This window comes from Eurypyga helias, unplaced genomic scaffold (assembly GCF_000690775.1).
Source record: "Eurypyga helias isolate BGI_N326 unplaced genomic scaffold, ASM69077v1 scaffold4750, whole genome shotgun sequence".
Taxonomy (NCBI): domain Eukaryota; kingdom Metazoa; phylum Chordata; class Aves; order Eurypygiformes; family Eurypygidae; genus Eurypyga; species Eurypyga helias.
The window spans coordinates 98,611-114,711 of NW_010227499.1; the positions used below are offsets into that span (position 1 = coordinate 98,611).

Below are 16,101 nucleotides of genomic sequence, written 5' to 3' on the forward strand. Positions count from 1 at the left end.
TTAAGAGTAATCTGTTAATGGAGATCCTGGACCAGCCCCATTAAAAGTTCAGTTTTAAGTTTATACAGCTTGCTAGCCACATAACCAGTGTGGCTTTACATTGTAAACAAATCCTAAATGTCTACAATGATTGGAATTAGTTTTGTGTAGAGGAGATCTACGCATCTCGTGATAGAATAAATTTAAACCAATACATTAAAAAGAGGGAGAGAAAGGAGAGAGTTAATTGACAAATAAAACAGTGTTGGGGGACCAATTATGTGATTATTTAAAAAACAAGTTAACTTAATGGTAAGATTCTTGTTTTCTGTGCAGAGGCGCTCTGGTTCATCTAGCTTTAGCTGCTCTAGAAATACATCCTTTATAAAAAGGCTTGATTTGTGAAATTCAAAAGCAGAGCTTCCAACTTTAAAAGCCTGCTCTTTGGCAGTAGGAGTACGAAGTTTACGCAAAGCGTCCCAGGCGACTGTTCCATCTCGTTTTGTGAGCTGTACTAGCATTTGGAAACCTCAGCATATGCACGGATGAAGTAGGCGTAAAGCTTACCTTCGGCAGGGAGGAATCACCCTACCCATTGCAGGACTTAAAAAGGTACAACAATCTGTACCTAGAAAAGTTCAAGTGAAAATAAAACCGGAAAATGGGGACAGACACGGAAGGTAAGCATAGAGGAATCTTGCAACTGTGGCAATATTGCTCACTTTTTAACAAAATTACAAATAAAAACCTCTTTGACTTATCGAGTAGGAACTTAAGTCCAAATGGCAGACCCGGCTGAGCAGAATCCTACGGTTTAGTGAACTTGTGTCAAATGGGATGCGAAGACAGCTGCAGCTTTCTGACAGAGGTGATCGAAGATGGCTGATAAAGTCTGCAGTAGCTCATAATGTCCCATCTGGTTTATTCACTTGTTTGAACTGTCTAAAGGGCCAACTGCAGTTTAGTCATGTTCCTCTGGTGCATGTTGTGATGACGAACTAATTCATCAGACCTGGCAAATTTTTTTTGACAGCTGGGCCACCGGCAACTGAAAGGCTTTTCACCTGTTAACAAAACACCCTGTTATTAACTGGGTATACAGCTCGCCTGAGAGACTGCTATTTGTTTTCTTTCTGCGGGGTCGTGAGGAGCTAGGCAGAGCCCCTGTCAGGGGGAAAGGCATCCCGGGCTGTCCTGAGAGGGTGTGGGAGTGCCCGCAATTCCTGCCCACATCAGCGCTTTCTCACATCTCCTTCAGCTGATCTTTCACAACAGCCTTTTCAGATGACGTAGAGCATTTTGTGGGGGTTTGTTCCTGAAGGCAGGCCCTTACTGAGCACCGAGTTGCCATGCCTGTGCTACTCTCAGCTCTTGAGCGAACTACTTGAAAAGTCACTCTGGCAGCGGCACAAGCTTCGGTCGCACCCCGGGCTGTGGTGCAGACGTACTGCTAGTCACTGCGAAAACTGACAGGGACTGTTCAGAGCTTGACCTCAAGTCAAGGAGAGTTTTCCCAGCTTGTTCAGTGAGTTTTGGCTGAAGTCCTTTGAAACTGGTGAGTGTAAGTGAATGAGGTAGAAGCAACAGAGTTCAGCACAAAGGCTGCTGAGCCCGACGGAAAGCTTCCCACTAACCCTCTAAAGAAAGTAGATTCACATCTACGGGAGATGTTAAAGACTTAAAATATTCAGTATTTTTCGAACATTCCCAGGAGCATAACATGCTAAAAGTGACCCCAAGCAAAGCACATTCAACGTTAACGAGAAATGCCATCACCTTTTTACAGTTTAATCTGGTCTCCCGATTTTCTACAATGTTTAAGTGGAATTTCAGGCCGTGTTTCTGATGCCACAGGAATGCAGATGGAATGCTTTCATTAGCTCAGAGCAGTGCCCGGTGAGTCATGTTTCTCTTAGAATTGCATTTTTTTATTTTTTTCCCCCAAATAGATGCAATAATTTAAAGAAGGTTCAGCTCTGGGTCTGGGCTCTTCGGTGCTGTCTACACACCTCATACCCTCCAACTCAGGACACACAGGGGTGGTACAGGCTCACCCAGACAGCTCTTCTTTGCCTCACATTTTGTGCTTTTCACCAACACCTAAATTCAGGCAAAAGGGGATCTGGGATTGGCATAAATGTTGTGTGTTTCTGTTTGCAAAATCCCATGCAAAATATATGGAGGGGGTGCATTTAAAATCTACTTTATGCCCTTAAAGATGCTGGCAAAAGCATCAACTGTCTCACATCTGGCCAGGGCTACTCATGAAAACCACAGATTGTAGAAGGTGGTCTTCCTTTGTCTCAGCAGCAGAAGCAAAACCATCCTGTGAACTGAGGCGAGTTATCTGTTACTGGCCAGTTTTTCACTGAACTACCAGTGCAAAAGCAGCACAGTTTTGCTGTTTCACAAGCAATCCTGGTTGTCCCCTTGCAGCAATCTCTATTAGTTCCACGCCGAGCACAAATTACTTCGTACAGCTTCACTGTACAGATATCAGAAATCACATTTCCATTGCTAAAATTATACAGAGATGTATAGAGTTTTCCTTGATTCTTTTTTTTTTTTGCTTTCTACAGCAAAGATTGCTGTCATGGTAAAATTGCTTGTGGAGGCAAAACCCCCTGAATTTCTGGCTTAACAAATAGTTTGACCATTGACTGAAAGTTGGCATGGAATTAGATGGAAGTGACCTGTGCTTTGCGTCATCAAGATTCAACATGGAGCAAGTTACTTGGAGCTAGGTGTGTTGTTGCAAAATTTAGGGGGTACAAGAAAAACAGAGGAATGAAGCTCCAGGGTGAGATGGAGATGAAAAATCCCCACCCACCACTCTTGCTCATTCCCCTGCAGACATGTGTGTTTTACAGTCAAAGGAGCACGACACATCCAAAAGCGCCGAAGGGAGCATCATCCCAGCAGCACACAGCTGGGCCGCAGAGCTCGCACGGAACCTGAGCCAGCGGCAGGCAGGAAGCCCAAGCAGAGCTCCGTGCTATGCCATTATCAGTGCTGGGGCGAGGCTGCTTTCAGCAATGAGTGCAGTGTGGGCTTGGATCGCACGGAGCAAGGAAGAACTAAGCTGGGGAGATGAGTTTCACTAAGAAAAAGGGAGCAAGTTCTTCACTGATTTAGCTAGACTGGGATAAAAAAACCACTGGACTAGGGGAAGTCATGAATTAGCAGATCAGTTAGCAATGAAATGTGACGGGGAATGTAGTTTATCCTGGCTTGCTAGCATGTGACAACCGCTTGCCGTTTTGTCTCTACCAGAACGTTACCTGTTGCTGATGAAGAAAATACCTTTCTTCACACAAATGCACACAGACCCAGGCCCTGCAGCTCAGCACGAGGCTATGGGGAGAACCCAGGAACGCAGCCATGCCCTTTACCGTCTGCAGATTGCAAGTGTCAATACGGCTGCTACTTGAAGCATTTATTTGGCCAGTGCCACAGAAAATGCCATTATTCTCAGGTGAATCATTTCCTTTATTAAAACTGCTCTTTTATTTCTGAAAGTCTTAAATATGTGATTTTATGGTCCAGAAGAGAAAAAAGAATCCTTAGCAGGGAGAAAGAGATTTTCAGGCTCCTTGTCCATCTGTACAGAGACTGAATTTAAAAGGTTAACGCCAGCATAGAAAACACTGTGACATCTAATAACATGTCAAAGTGCTGGGTAAACAGTTACTTGGTAAAAATACTGCATACATAGGGGAAGGGAACAGAAAATGTCAGTTCATAGGAATAATTCTAAAACTTAACACTAGAATACAGGGGTTGCTGCAGTTGCTCCTTAATGGTGTTTACATTTACGTGAGGGCAGAGTAGCCTAAAATGGCCTCCTATATTTTTTTCCCCTGTATTTATATGAAATACTGTGGTTTCTGCAAAAAGGTCCTTGAATATTTGAGTAAGCTTTTACTTTAGTGTCTGTCAGTGTGAGTTTGCAAAAGGCACTCCTTTTATCTTCTGGAGAGATTACAGCACAAGCAGCAACAGCAAGAGCTTTGCCGTGCTACCCTGCATTAGGCTCAACTGACACTTAGGAGAAGCATGGGTAGGCATGAATACTTTAGATTACAGACCTTTGGCTGAAGCTAGAATTAAAATTTCTATCTTGTAGGGTTTTTTTCAGTAAAGGCAGTAGATCAACTTGACATTTGTGGGCTGAGAGCGTGATGTTCATTTCACAATAGCTGACAAAATATATTTTGTCAAGCTGAAGTTTCTTTAAAGGTGAAGAAAGAAAACGTAGTTTCCAAAATCACCTAAATCCCCTTGTGAAAAGTGACTATGACACTTGGGGAATGCAGTCACAGTGAAAAATCAGCACACTCGGAAGGTCTTTCTGTTCTTTTGAATATTTAACTCCTGGTTAAAAGTCTTTCTAATCATGTAATTTACAACAACATTGATTTAAACTTTAAAAATAACGAAATATAAATGTGAAGAAAAGTTTACGCACTTGTTTTACCTGTATGAGTCCTGGTATGAGTCTTCAGATGATCAGACCTGGAGAACTTTCTCTGACAGGTTTTACACTGGAAGGGTTTCACACCTGGAAAGATAAAAGTCGTCTATTCTTATATCCCAGCACCTTCTGGAAGGGTGAATGAAATCAGCTATTTCTGAATTTTCAAAAGTCTGAATCTTTTGGTACTAGTTACTGTAACTGCTCCTCCCAGCTTCATGCCTAGGCATTACAGAAAGTCATTAATCAGGCTATCAGCCCCTTGCAACCTCTTGCGAAGTCTGGGTCTGAAGCATCCAAAGAGCTCCGTCATCAACAAATACCCACTGCACTCCTGGTCTAGGGAGGATCTGCAAACTGCTAATTCTGTGGCTGGGCACTGTTGGTATCATGTGTGAGCAAACATGACATAACAAGAATAGAGGTGCAGAGGTATGTTTTTATATACTCCCAATAGGCTTAACTTACTTTACACTTCTACTGCTTACTTTACACACTACACATAAGTCTTGGAGCCTGCTTAACACAGATATGTTGCAGTTGCTAAAAATGTATCATCCTGATAGAATATTTTTACCACCAGCTTTCAGAGACACTTCCTACATCTCTCAATAACACCGTTAAAGTAGGATAGAACATCTTTAGCAAGAAAAGTAGTGGGCAGAAATCCACCCCAGAACAGTGAGTAAACCGATTGTCAGGCTGCTCCCTGAGATACAGGAGACCCAAGTGGAATTTGTTGCTGACTTAGTCACAGAAATACTCTGAAGCCCTTTCTCACATTCCATGCAGAGTGTTCCCAAGGTTCCACTCCCAGTCAGGGTGCTGGAGTCATCACCCTCTCTTCTTCTGTGACTTTGAGAAGGGCCGCTATGACTGCTGTCAGTCTAATCATAGATTCATAGAACAGTTGGAAGGGACTTTAAAGACCATCCAGTTCCAACCCCCCTGCCATGGGCAGGGACCCCTTCCACTAGACCAGGTTGCTCCCAGCCTCATCCAGCCTGGCCTTGGACACTTCCAGGGATGGGGCATCCACAGCTTCTCTGGGCAACCTGTTCCAGTGCCTCACCACCCTCTCCGGGAAGAACTTCTTCCTGATATCCAATCTAATCCTCCCCACTTTCAATTTAAACCCGTTTCCCCTTGTCCTGTCACTACAGGCCCTTGTAAAAAGTCCCCCCCAGCTTCCTTGTAGCCCCTTCAGGCACTGGAAGGTGCTATAAGGTCTCCCCAGAGCCTTCTCTTCTCCAGGCTGAACAAGCCCAACTCTCTCAGCCTTTCGTCACTGGAGAGGTGCTCCAGCCCTCTGGCCTAATCTAGGCATCCAAGAACTCCTGAAATGCTGAAAAGGGCTGTCCTGACATTTTCAGGAAATGGTGTATGCACAAAAACCAGTTTGCTGAATTTGAACTGAACTCACAAGTAGCTTTGGTTGCCTTGGAACATTTCACCCAGTAAAAGATTCACTGAGAAAGATACAGAAGTCTAGCTTGGACCCAGACCCACTCATGACTGCTGCTGCCCCCTCCACTGCATGTGAACTGCTGTACACTTTCCAGGCTATTGGTGCAATCCAACCTGCCAGACCGTTGATGTTTCTCTCCTTGCGGCTCCTAGAATCCTTCTTCAGCTGGCAGAATTCAAGAAAGGCTCAAATCTAAGCTTAAGTGGTTTGCTGAATTAGGGTCTTAAGCATTATAGGTGTTGTGGCTACTCCTTCTCCACTGCTGCTTTCCGCATATAAATGCACAGCACTTCCACCAGCCTTTCAGGTTATGTACATTCACCTATTAGTACTGCCACAGCAGTGTCGGAATTCCAACAGTACTGTTCATCAGGTTACTCATTGGCAACTTCTTCTTGCAGAACTGTTTGGTTTTAAAAAATAATATATTCCCCATATTGGGGATACAGTAGAAAGGATAATGTTTCATTAAGAAAGCGGTTTCAAAAAGATGGCAGCAGCATGAAAGAGTCACCTATACAACCACAGTAGTGCTGAAACGCCAATAAAAAAACCCAGCTACAGTCCTCTCCTAGAGCTAACTTCAAGAATTTGGCACTATGGGTTTCAGGTATGAGCAGACACAACATTGCCAAAACAGAATTTGGATGTATACTTTTTGGGTCACCATTCACATATAGATGAACAAACCTGTGTGTCGTCTTTGGTGCCGTTTGAGTTGGTCTGAACGAGAAAATCTTCGTTCACAGTCCTTAAAATCACACTGATAAGGCTTTTCACCTGTGAAGGACAAACAGTTTGTCAGACAATGTTGCTAAATGAGGGAATGCTTCAACTAGATGCAGAAGATGAAACATGAACCAAAAGACTCAGCCTTCCTTCCTGTCTAAAGCAGCCCAGTGGGACACCAGGACCCATTTGCTCTAAAACCATACAACTGTGGTGGAAGCAGTGGGGAAAGGCTGGCAGAATTCTACTGCATTGACACTGACTCCGAATCTTCTCATTCTAAAAAAGAGCCCATTAGATTAAAGCTACAAAAAAATTCATTGGCATGATTTTTTTTTAATTATTGTTTTCTGCTGGGAAAGAAGAGAAATCTCTCGTTTAATGCGTCTCTGAAAATCATATTAAGCCCCTTCCACCTGTTTCAGTAATACAAGATTTGTACAAGGGAATAACTTGAAGTTTGCTCTAAATTGGATTTAAAGCAAAAACTAAACTAATTACATCCATGTAGGTGGCAAGTTTAACCACACTAAATGAATTAAAAGAAAGTGAGCAAAACTGAACCACAGGAAAATACATAATTTTCCCCAAAACACAAATGACGTTTCTTCCACAAAGCACCGTTGAACAGAATTTCTCAGGTAGCTGCACACCTCCCGCAGGCAAGCCTATGAATTATGGCAAAGCCTCCTGTAAATAGAAACTATTCCTCCACCTCCTGTTCAGCAGAGGTCTTCAGGATGGATTTTCTCTGGAATTCAAAGCGAGATTCTGACTTCTTTAAAAAAGGAAATCCTACAAGCCAGTGTCTCCAACGAACATGAGTTTCAATGCAAAGGACTTCACCAACCCCATGAACGTGCAATGCAGCAACCATGGAGCTTGAGGAAAGAGGGGAACACTGCTGGCGTGTAGCATACCACAGAGGTAGTGAAATTTGGCCAGCACAAAAAAAAATAAGCCTTATGCTCTTGCAGGAGGAGCCGCATGATCTTTCAGATCTGATTTGCATCAGGCTAAGGCCCCTCTGCAGGTACTGGGATCCTGCACATGCTTCAGATGCAATTGCAGGAGTTGGGCTTGTTCAGCCTGGAGAGTAGAAGGCTCCAGGGAGACCTTATAGCACCTTCCAGTGCCTGAAGGGAAGTACCGGGGGGGGACTTTTTATAAGGGCCTGTAGTGACAGGACAAGGGGAAACGGGTTTAAATTGAAAGGGGGGAGGTTTAGATTGGATATCAGGAAGAAGTTCTTCCCGGAGAGGGTGGGGAGGCACTGGAACAGGTTGCCCAGAGAAGCTGTGGATGCCCCATCCCTGGAAGTGTTCAAGGCCAGGCTGGATGAGGCTTGGAGCAACCTGGTCTAGTGGAAGGTGTCCCTGCCCATGGCAGGGGGTTTGGAACTGGATGGTCTTTAAGGTCCCTTCCAACCCAAACCAGTCTGTGATTCTGTGATTCTGTGAATTACATTTGTACCTAGGTAAAGCCAGGTTACAGTGCCACAGCCCTGCACAGAGGCCTCAGCCCAAGGTGTAAGGGAACAGCTCTCGCTGCAAAGCTGGGAGGATCCTGGGTTTTATATGGAAGGGACACACAGGACCAGCTGGGACCTGCTTTGTCTGCTCTGCAAAGCCGAGATGTAAAACAAAGGTCCAGCAGGAAGGGCCTAAAGAAAGAATGAGCTGAAGTGGGCAGTGGGTTCAGTTTCTCTGGGTGTCTTTTTAACCACATACCACTTCCATAAATCTTCACTGCGAGCATCTGCATTGCTGAGTTTATTATGAAATGCATTCGGTTGCACTGGTGTTCTGAGATACCCATGCAAACTAGTCCAGTGCAAAGCAGAAGCCTTAGAGTGAGGCGAGAGGATGGGCAGCATACTACGGAGAGCATTCCACATTCATACCAGGGTGGCTGAGATCAGAATTTCACCAAAGGAACGAAATCTGCAAGAACAAGCTGACTTCCTGTGACGGTCACCCAAAGGAGTTCACTGATTCTCCAACCTAGGTGTGGACAACTTCCATGTCTGCTCTGCTTAATTTATTAGCATAAGGGATTAAAGTTGCCACAGGTGTTTGAAATAGTTCCGTACACTTTGACCGCAGGGACTCCCGGGGGGGTGCCTGCTTCTCAGAAACCACTTACTTCCAAGGAATTCAGCCCTTTGGCAGATTTAAGAGGGGGAATGTCAGCAGAGCAGAATGCAGTGACAGGATGATTGTCTGCTAATTGCAATATAAACGCAGAAGATGGTTAAGGAGGTATTTGAATAAAACAGTGTAGCGGGTCTGATGGCATGCACATGGAAGTATTTCTTCAGACACTTTGAAACATAATCTTGATTAAATTAAGGGCAAATTTAGACGGTGTGTGTTATAAAGGAATGAATACAAGATGCTTACATAGACATGCTGACACTGCATAGAAAACAAAAAACAAACAAACAAAAAGAGGCACAATATTTGAACAGAAATCCTAATTTCCCATTCCTTCTACATCATCCGTGTCAGTTAGTGCCAAGGAAAATGCCTGCCAAAGCCAACTGTCACATACCTGTTAACTCCCATAAATTTCACCAGAACAGGACGACAGCAATGCCCCAGATTAGCAAAGGTCCGTTAGTGCCTCATTAAATCACCACACAGAGAGGGGTTCGAGCAGTATCCAGTTCCCCAGGCCTACCAAAGCCTCTCCAGGGAAAGGTTAAAGTCCTTTAAGCTATGAAAAACATCCCATAACGCAGTCACCTGCCGATGTGACCACATCCAACCGCAAAACAAAACAGGAGGTGAAGATGAAGCTTCACCTGCGACTAGGGGGGCTTCCCCGATTCTTTACATTTCATTGCTGAAAGAGGGCACACAAAAGAAAAGCTCAATGGGCTGCATAAGGAAACAGTCGAAAGAGGATAGCGGGAAGAGCAGTCTTTTAATATTTAGGAAATTATTCTGGAAAAAGGAAGGCCAACAATCACAGAACAAGTGTGGCCAGCCTGCGCACGTACTGCAACAAATGCTTCGAATGAAGTAAACCTGTTTGCTTAAAAAGAATTAACTTAAACGAGAGGAAGCACGCACATTTTCTCTGGAGCAAACTCGTTTGCCCAGACACATGGGCAAATTCCCACTGCTGCTGCCGTTGCAGGAAACATTCATAATCACTGCATTTAACAGCGGAGTGCTGCAAGGGCAAAAGCCTGCCCGCGCTGACCAGGAACCATGAGGAGAAGAGGCTGATTTTGAAACCAGAGCCTGCAAGTCTGAGTGAGCATCTGAAGGCTTGTCTATACTCCCTTCATCGATTTTTAACCCCTTTTCTTGTATGGCCACGTAATCAAATGAGCACAACCCCATAACCACAACTTACCTCACTAAGATAACATTTTTCTAATCCACGTATTTTGCTTTAGCAAACTTGGATTAAATTTACGTTTCTCTATTTAGTAGGGAGCCTTTCTAGTAACAATTTCGGTCATCGTCACACCGGAGTTCAGGCATGAGATGTCATGACTGTCAGGAAACTAATCTTGCATTTTAAATACATCAAAAAGCTGATTTGATGCCACAGAAGGGAAAGCTTAAAAGCAGTCCACGCCGAGCAAGGACAGAGGCCCATCCAGCCCAGCAGTCTCCCACCGCAGCTCACCAAAGATGCCCGCAGGAGAGCAGAAGATTGCAAGGATGCAGCAAGAAGAGCCCGTGCAGTTCCCAGCTCAGGCACAATTACACCTCTTTATCAATTTGTCATCTCTGAAGATAGAGGGCATAGCTCTGTCTTTCAAAGGTGGTGTAAGAATGAACTTCACTAATGACTGTAAAGCATTTAGCAGCACGGTGGCACATGCCATAGTAAAAGGGTATTTGCTTTTGTCAAAGCAAAGAAATCATTATTAGATGATGAGCATAAAAATCATTACTAGAGTGCCCTACCTACATGCCCTAGAGCCTCAGAAATTCACCACCAAGAGCTGAGGCCCCTACCACATAAAGGAAAACCTCCGATTTGCAGATTCTCATACTCACCTGAGCATATTTAGGCTGAAGAATATCCCTGGCAAACAGGCAGACACTCAGTTTTTCATTAGGATAAATCCAATTTTTCCAGTGTGTGGCACTGAACCCAAAGGGTCTCTGGCAAGAATGCTGATACTTCCACCATAAATGAAATTTATGGAGGTCTAGACATCAATTTGTTTCTGCAAAGAAGGCTCTGAAGTCTGCCACAGGATGACAACTCACATGAATTGCTGCACTGTTGAAAAGTTCTGTGTATTTCTGCATTTTCTTTCAGAGGCCTATCTATTGCAGCAAAACACACCAAGATAAGAAAAAAGCTTTTTTGGCTGTACATGTTTCAATAAAGGCATTGTTAACGATGGATAAGCAGTTTTGGAGGGTACAAAATGTCAACATATTTTCAACTAAGGCTGTGTTGAAACACTGGTAAAAACTGATTATAGATTCCAGTTTGGTGTTTCAGGGCCCTGCTTGATTTTGCAATGCTGCAACCAGTGAAGAATGGAAGAGCTGATGAGCCAGTTCTCTGTGAGTATCTATTACAGAAAGGAAAAAGATAGTTGAGAGCCAAGACTATTCTGCAAAGATACTACCTGCTGGTTCAATATTAGATACAGGTAACAGCTTGTTTTCAAATCACGTGCTCATAATTTTTAAAATTTACCTACCACTACGCTAAGAAGGGTGGAAGAGCTTCAAACACCTGAGTGAAGCCAGAACCACCTTACAGGAGGACTAGTTAAAATTTTCTGTTGGCTGTAGAGAGGTATATCAAACACAACCAAATTATCCCCCTCTTCAGTTGACATCTGACAGCTCTGCTGACTTCGGACTGGCTCGGCAGGGTCCCTCCCCATCAGAAGCAGGAGAGGAGAGTTCCTTTGTTTACCAAGAATATCGGGTGTTTGCCAACTACTTTCTAATATGCTACCTCCACCAAGTCCGATTTCTGTACCTAGTAGAGAGCTCCAGAAGGGGGTTTTGGAGTTTACTGGGTTACAAACAGAAAGGTGATCAGGGAGGCCAAGAGACTGACACATAATTATCAACACAAACCAACGGCCTCACTCTAGCCATACTGGCCCCTCAAGATATCCCCAGCACTCACAACCAAGCTGGTGGAGAAAAGAAAGAAGGCGCAGAGAAGTGTCAACTGTGGCTAGTGACTGTTACCAACAAGACACACACATCCTTCACAGCGAGGATTGATCTGCCCTTTGCAGAAAACTGGTCTCCAAATTTTGCTTTTGACAATCAGCTTTTCCACAAGCAGGAGACACAAATGCGTGTTAGCCAGAGAAAGACACCAAGTTACAAAGGAGACTGGAAGTGGATTTGCGTCACAACAGCTAGTTCAACTGCCCAGGACTCCCAAAGGGCATGGGACTGAATGACAAATGCGCGTTAGCCAGAGAAAGACAAGTTACAAAGGAGACTGGAAGTGGATTTGCGTCACAACAGCTAGTTCAACTGCCCAGGACTCCCAAAGGGCATGGGACTGAATGAGGCCATTATGGCCACCACCTCCAGACCACCCCAGGCAGCCAAGAAAAGATGGTAACTCCGAAGTGTTCACAGACTGTCCACTCCACACGCTCCCATATAGTACAGTTCACCAAGCACTCCCAAAAACTAGGACTAACAGATGACAGAAGGAGACAAGAAATTAAGGGCATCATATTCTAAGCCTCTACAGCAGCTGGGAATTTGTTAAGTAAGATTTCCAGACAATAATCATAGGAAAGGGCTAGTACACATACAACAGGCCGAGGATAAAAACCTGCCAGCCTGATAAAGGGGAGAACTCCCTTCTGATCCCTCAGCCAGGCAAGTTACCCAAGCAATTCTGACACCAGCAGTTCTCTAGCCCTTGCTTCCTCTCTAGCTGCAACCAACCTCGAAAGCTTACACCATCGTATCAATGGCAACCTTTGTGCCAGCAAATAGAAGCTTTGGGAATCAAGCTGGCCTTTCATTGAAAGCAACTTGCAAAGGTTTGAGAAATACTACATTTGGTTGTCAACGTATCAAAATATAGTGGTGGAAAATTTGGGCCCACCTGTACAGAAGAGACGTTTGGGGGGAAAATAACACATTTTTCTCCTACCCTGTTCCTTTATCAGGTAAACCAAAGGAGAGGGAAGGGGCATGTTTGACCTCCAAGACAATGGGACAAGTCTCTCCAGGGATACTAGACAGCCATAGTCCTGTCCCCCATGTCTCCTGTGGCTTTTGTGGCTCTACATGCCTAGATTATATGTAGCATAATGCTGGAAATCTTCTCCTGAACTTTCAGGGGAAAAAAAAGATGGAAGCTGAAGTCCTTGTGATGCATCCAGAAATAACATTGTGAAAGCCAAGCAAGCAAATGGAATAAAATACAGGACCATAACAAAATATGACTGTTAAAACACAGATTAAATTAATTTAGGAATGAAAGAAATCGTGATTATGAGAAAAATTCAGAACCCTTTAAGCATACTCAAGAAAAATACTGCAGTTAATGGGAGGCCAAAAGATCTCCAAGTTTTCTTCTGTTTCAAATTTGTTTACAGAAAATAGAATAGCATTTCTGTACACTTCCAGCTCTGAAGACTAAATTTCAGTTACCATCTAAATTATCTTGAATTTGTAATCTGAGCCACACGGAAGATGACTCTGAGTATTTTGTGACTTGCCCATTAAGAAATTAAAAACGCTGTGTAACGTTCATTTCTTACTTGTATTTTACACAATTAACTAACGTCACCACAGGGTCTCCAAAAGGAAATGTTTGCAACTATTTTTTATGAAATGTTAGGAAGCCCCAACAGGATGGACTGCCTTCCCTGTCGTCTGCCTCATCCCTTTGACCTTCCATCACATTAATGGGTAACCGAGCACCCCTATGTACAGATTTTATCCACAGATTTCTAGATTAGCACAGGAAGAACTGTCTAAACAAAAATACGATCGGCAGTCAAAAATAATGAATATCTAATGCTATACCATAATTATGCATTTCCAACCATAGAGATCTCCCAATAGGAGGAATAATCCTGTTTAATCTTTGGCAATGTGCATCAGGACATTTCATTTCCACATTTTGGGGTGTAACTTGTATTTCCTGAACTCAGAGAGAATCCAGATCTCAGCCTACAAATGACAGGCTTCAGGCTCAATTCTTCACGGGAAGAGCCCACCGCAAGGGAGTTCACTTGCCAATCCCTGCCCCAAACCCCAACCAGAAAAGGTTTACACAGCGGAACAAGAGGATGCTAGATGACTAGGTTCCTCTTGCAGAGGAAACTTCTTAATAGTTAACACCAGTTAAGATCTGATGCTCCCAAATGGGGGTGGGGGAAGATTCACAGCCCTGAATGATGCCCTATAACAGTAAGAGAGGGAGGGGGGCGACCTACTTGCTGTCAGCACTGCTCTTGTGTTTTTCCTCACTGGATTCAGAGTCCCCTGCACCCAAAAGAGGGATTGCCTGGATGACAGAGCACATACATACCTCCTCTGACAGATTCTCGCTGCCCCTGACCTGGCAGATCATTTCTTGCACCTTATGCTATTTTAAAACCATCCCACCCCCACTTTGCTGTCCGGTGCTGTAATGTGATTTATACCGATCCCTGCTGACACTTACCAGTGTGCTTTCTGCTGTGCATCTGTAAATGGGACAACTTAAAGTATCGCTTGTTACAGCCAGGGTACGCACACATGAAGGGCCGTTTTTCATTTGTCTCACTTGCTGATCGGACAATAGTCGGAGCTACCCCCGGCACCCGTCGGACATCCTACAACGACAGAGACTTGTGAATGTTCTCAAGCTTTTAGTTAACATATTCAAAGACAAACAATCAGAGGCACTTCTCAAGGATGACGAGATACTTAAACATATTATACTGCAAAGAGGTGATTTTATTTTATTCTACGCTAACGAAGTACAACCTCAGTATACTCTAATCGGTTTTTTGCAGAGCATTAAAATTATTTGAAGGTGAAATACAATGAAATCTATTTGTTAAATTCTCTGATCAATATTTATACTCAGGATTAAATGGGCCACATTCTGACCTCATGATGAGGTACGATCACACAATCCTGGAAGAACACTCAGTGGCATATGAAATGGTTTTAGGCTTATACCAGCGTAAGAGCTAGCACGAGCCAGAGCAGCGTTCTCCTCTTTATTTTAAATTCTCATGAAGTTAATGGACAAGGAAATTAATGTATTGGGTTAATGTAAATTCATAAAAAAAAAACCAAAACAAGAAAGACTGCCTATGTGGAGCCGGTGAATAGACCTTATGCATTTTGGCCACTGTCACAGTGCTCCATCAAAGATGATCTTCCCCTTCTGGGATAATTAACTTCCTTAAACAATGTCAGTGGCTTACTTTTACTCACTCAACAAAAGCTGGCTCTCCAGCTGATTTCGGAGAGCCTGCCACTGAATAATGACTTGTTAAACTGTACAGGAAAGGAAAAGGAGAAAAGATGCTATCTAAAAACATGGATGAATGCTGACAACACAGAAGAACCAGATATTATGTAATGACTTTGCCATCAGTTTTAAGAAGGTATATCTTTCACTGAAGATATGACTGTTTCAGAAAGGGAGGAAATTAACTCCCATGAATGGTAAGTTCCTCCCAAATATTCACTAATTACTTAATCATTAGGAAACAATCGCTTATCATATTTTGTTTAAGGAAATATGTTTGAATTAGTAAATTTTCAGAAATCCCTAAAAGCAAAGTGTCATCTAACACTTTCTAATATATACTTGTCAGAGGTAGCCCACAGTAACCACAGAAGCTCCACACGGCCAAAGGGACTGCAGCTAGACGTTGGAAACAGGATCATATATTTTGGACCATCCTGAGAAGCTGGTAAGGAATACTGCCTTGCAGATATACTTTAAAAGAAGAAATAAACATTTTTAAATGACTGTATCAGAAAGAAATTCTACATCATACTTCAATGGCTTCAGTGAAGTCAGGACACTTAGGTAAAGCATTTCTTGATAACACAGGGAAACCGCAAGTCGAGGATGGATTTACAAATACCAGTAAAGTAGTAACTGAACACTGTAAACAGGCAGCAGTTTAACTTCCCTATGAAGAATGCCCTGCTATACTCACTTGTATGCCTCTAAAAACTCCATGGGTGTGTATTCTGTATTGGGCCCCACAGCTGTATAACATGGGAGTGCTGTGGTTCTCATTTTCATATCCTGCTGTATGGCTGTAAATAAAGAGGGGAATAATGGAAAAATGAAATTTTTTTCAGTACTCAGCACCACGTGAGAGGTTTAATTTCTTAAGTCGATGACAACATATGCAGAGTTCGCTTTTAGAGCCAGGGTATCCCACGTTCAAATGAAATGCACCAAAGGAAGCCTGCTATGCCTTCGTGTGGATCTGCTCCCGCTGGCACAATGCAGT

General features: G+C 43.4%; 1 protein-coding gene across 1 annotated transcript; it reads right to left on the minus strand.

The window, feature by feature from the left end:
* Positions 1–921: 921 nt before the first annotated feature.
* On the minus strand, positions 922–15,901 carry WT1 (Wilms tumor 1; the record flags this gene model as incomplete). Its single annotated transcript, XM_010156356.1, has 5 exons — positions 922–1,043; positions 4,457–4,540; positions 6,612–6,701; positions 14,298–14,448; positions 15,799–15,901. Coding segments are annotated over 5 exons (550 nt in total), but the record flags the coding sequence as incomplete, so codon positions are not given.
* Positions 15,902–16,101: the final 200 nt, after the last annotated feature.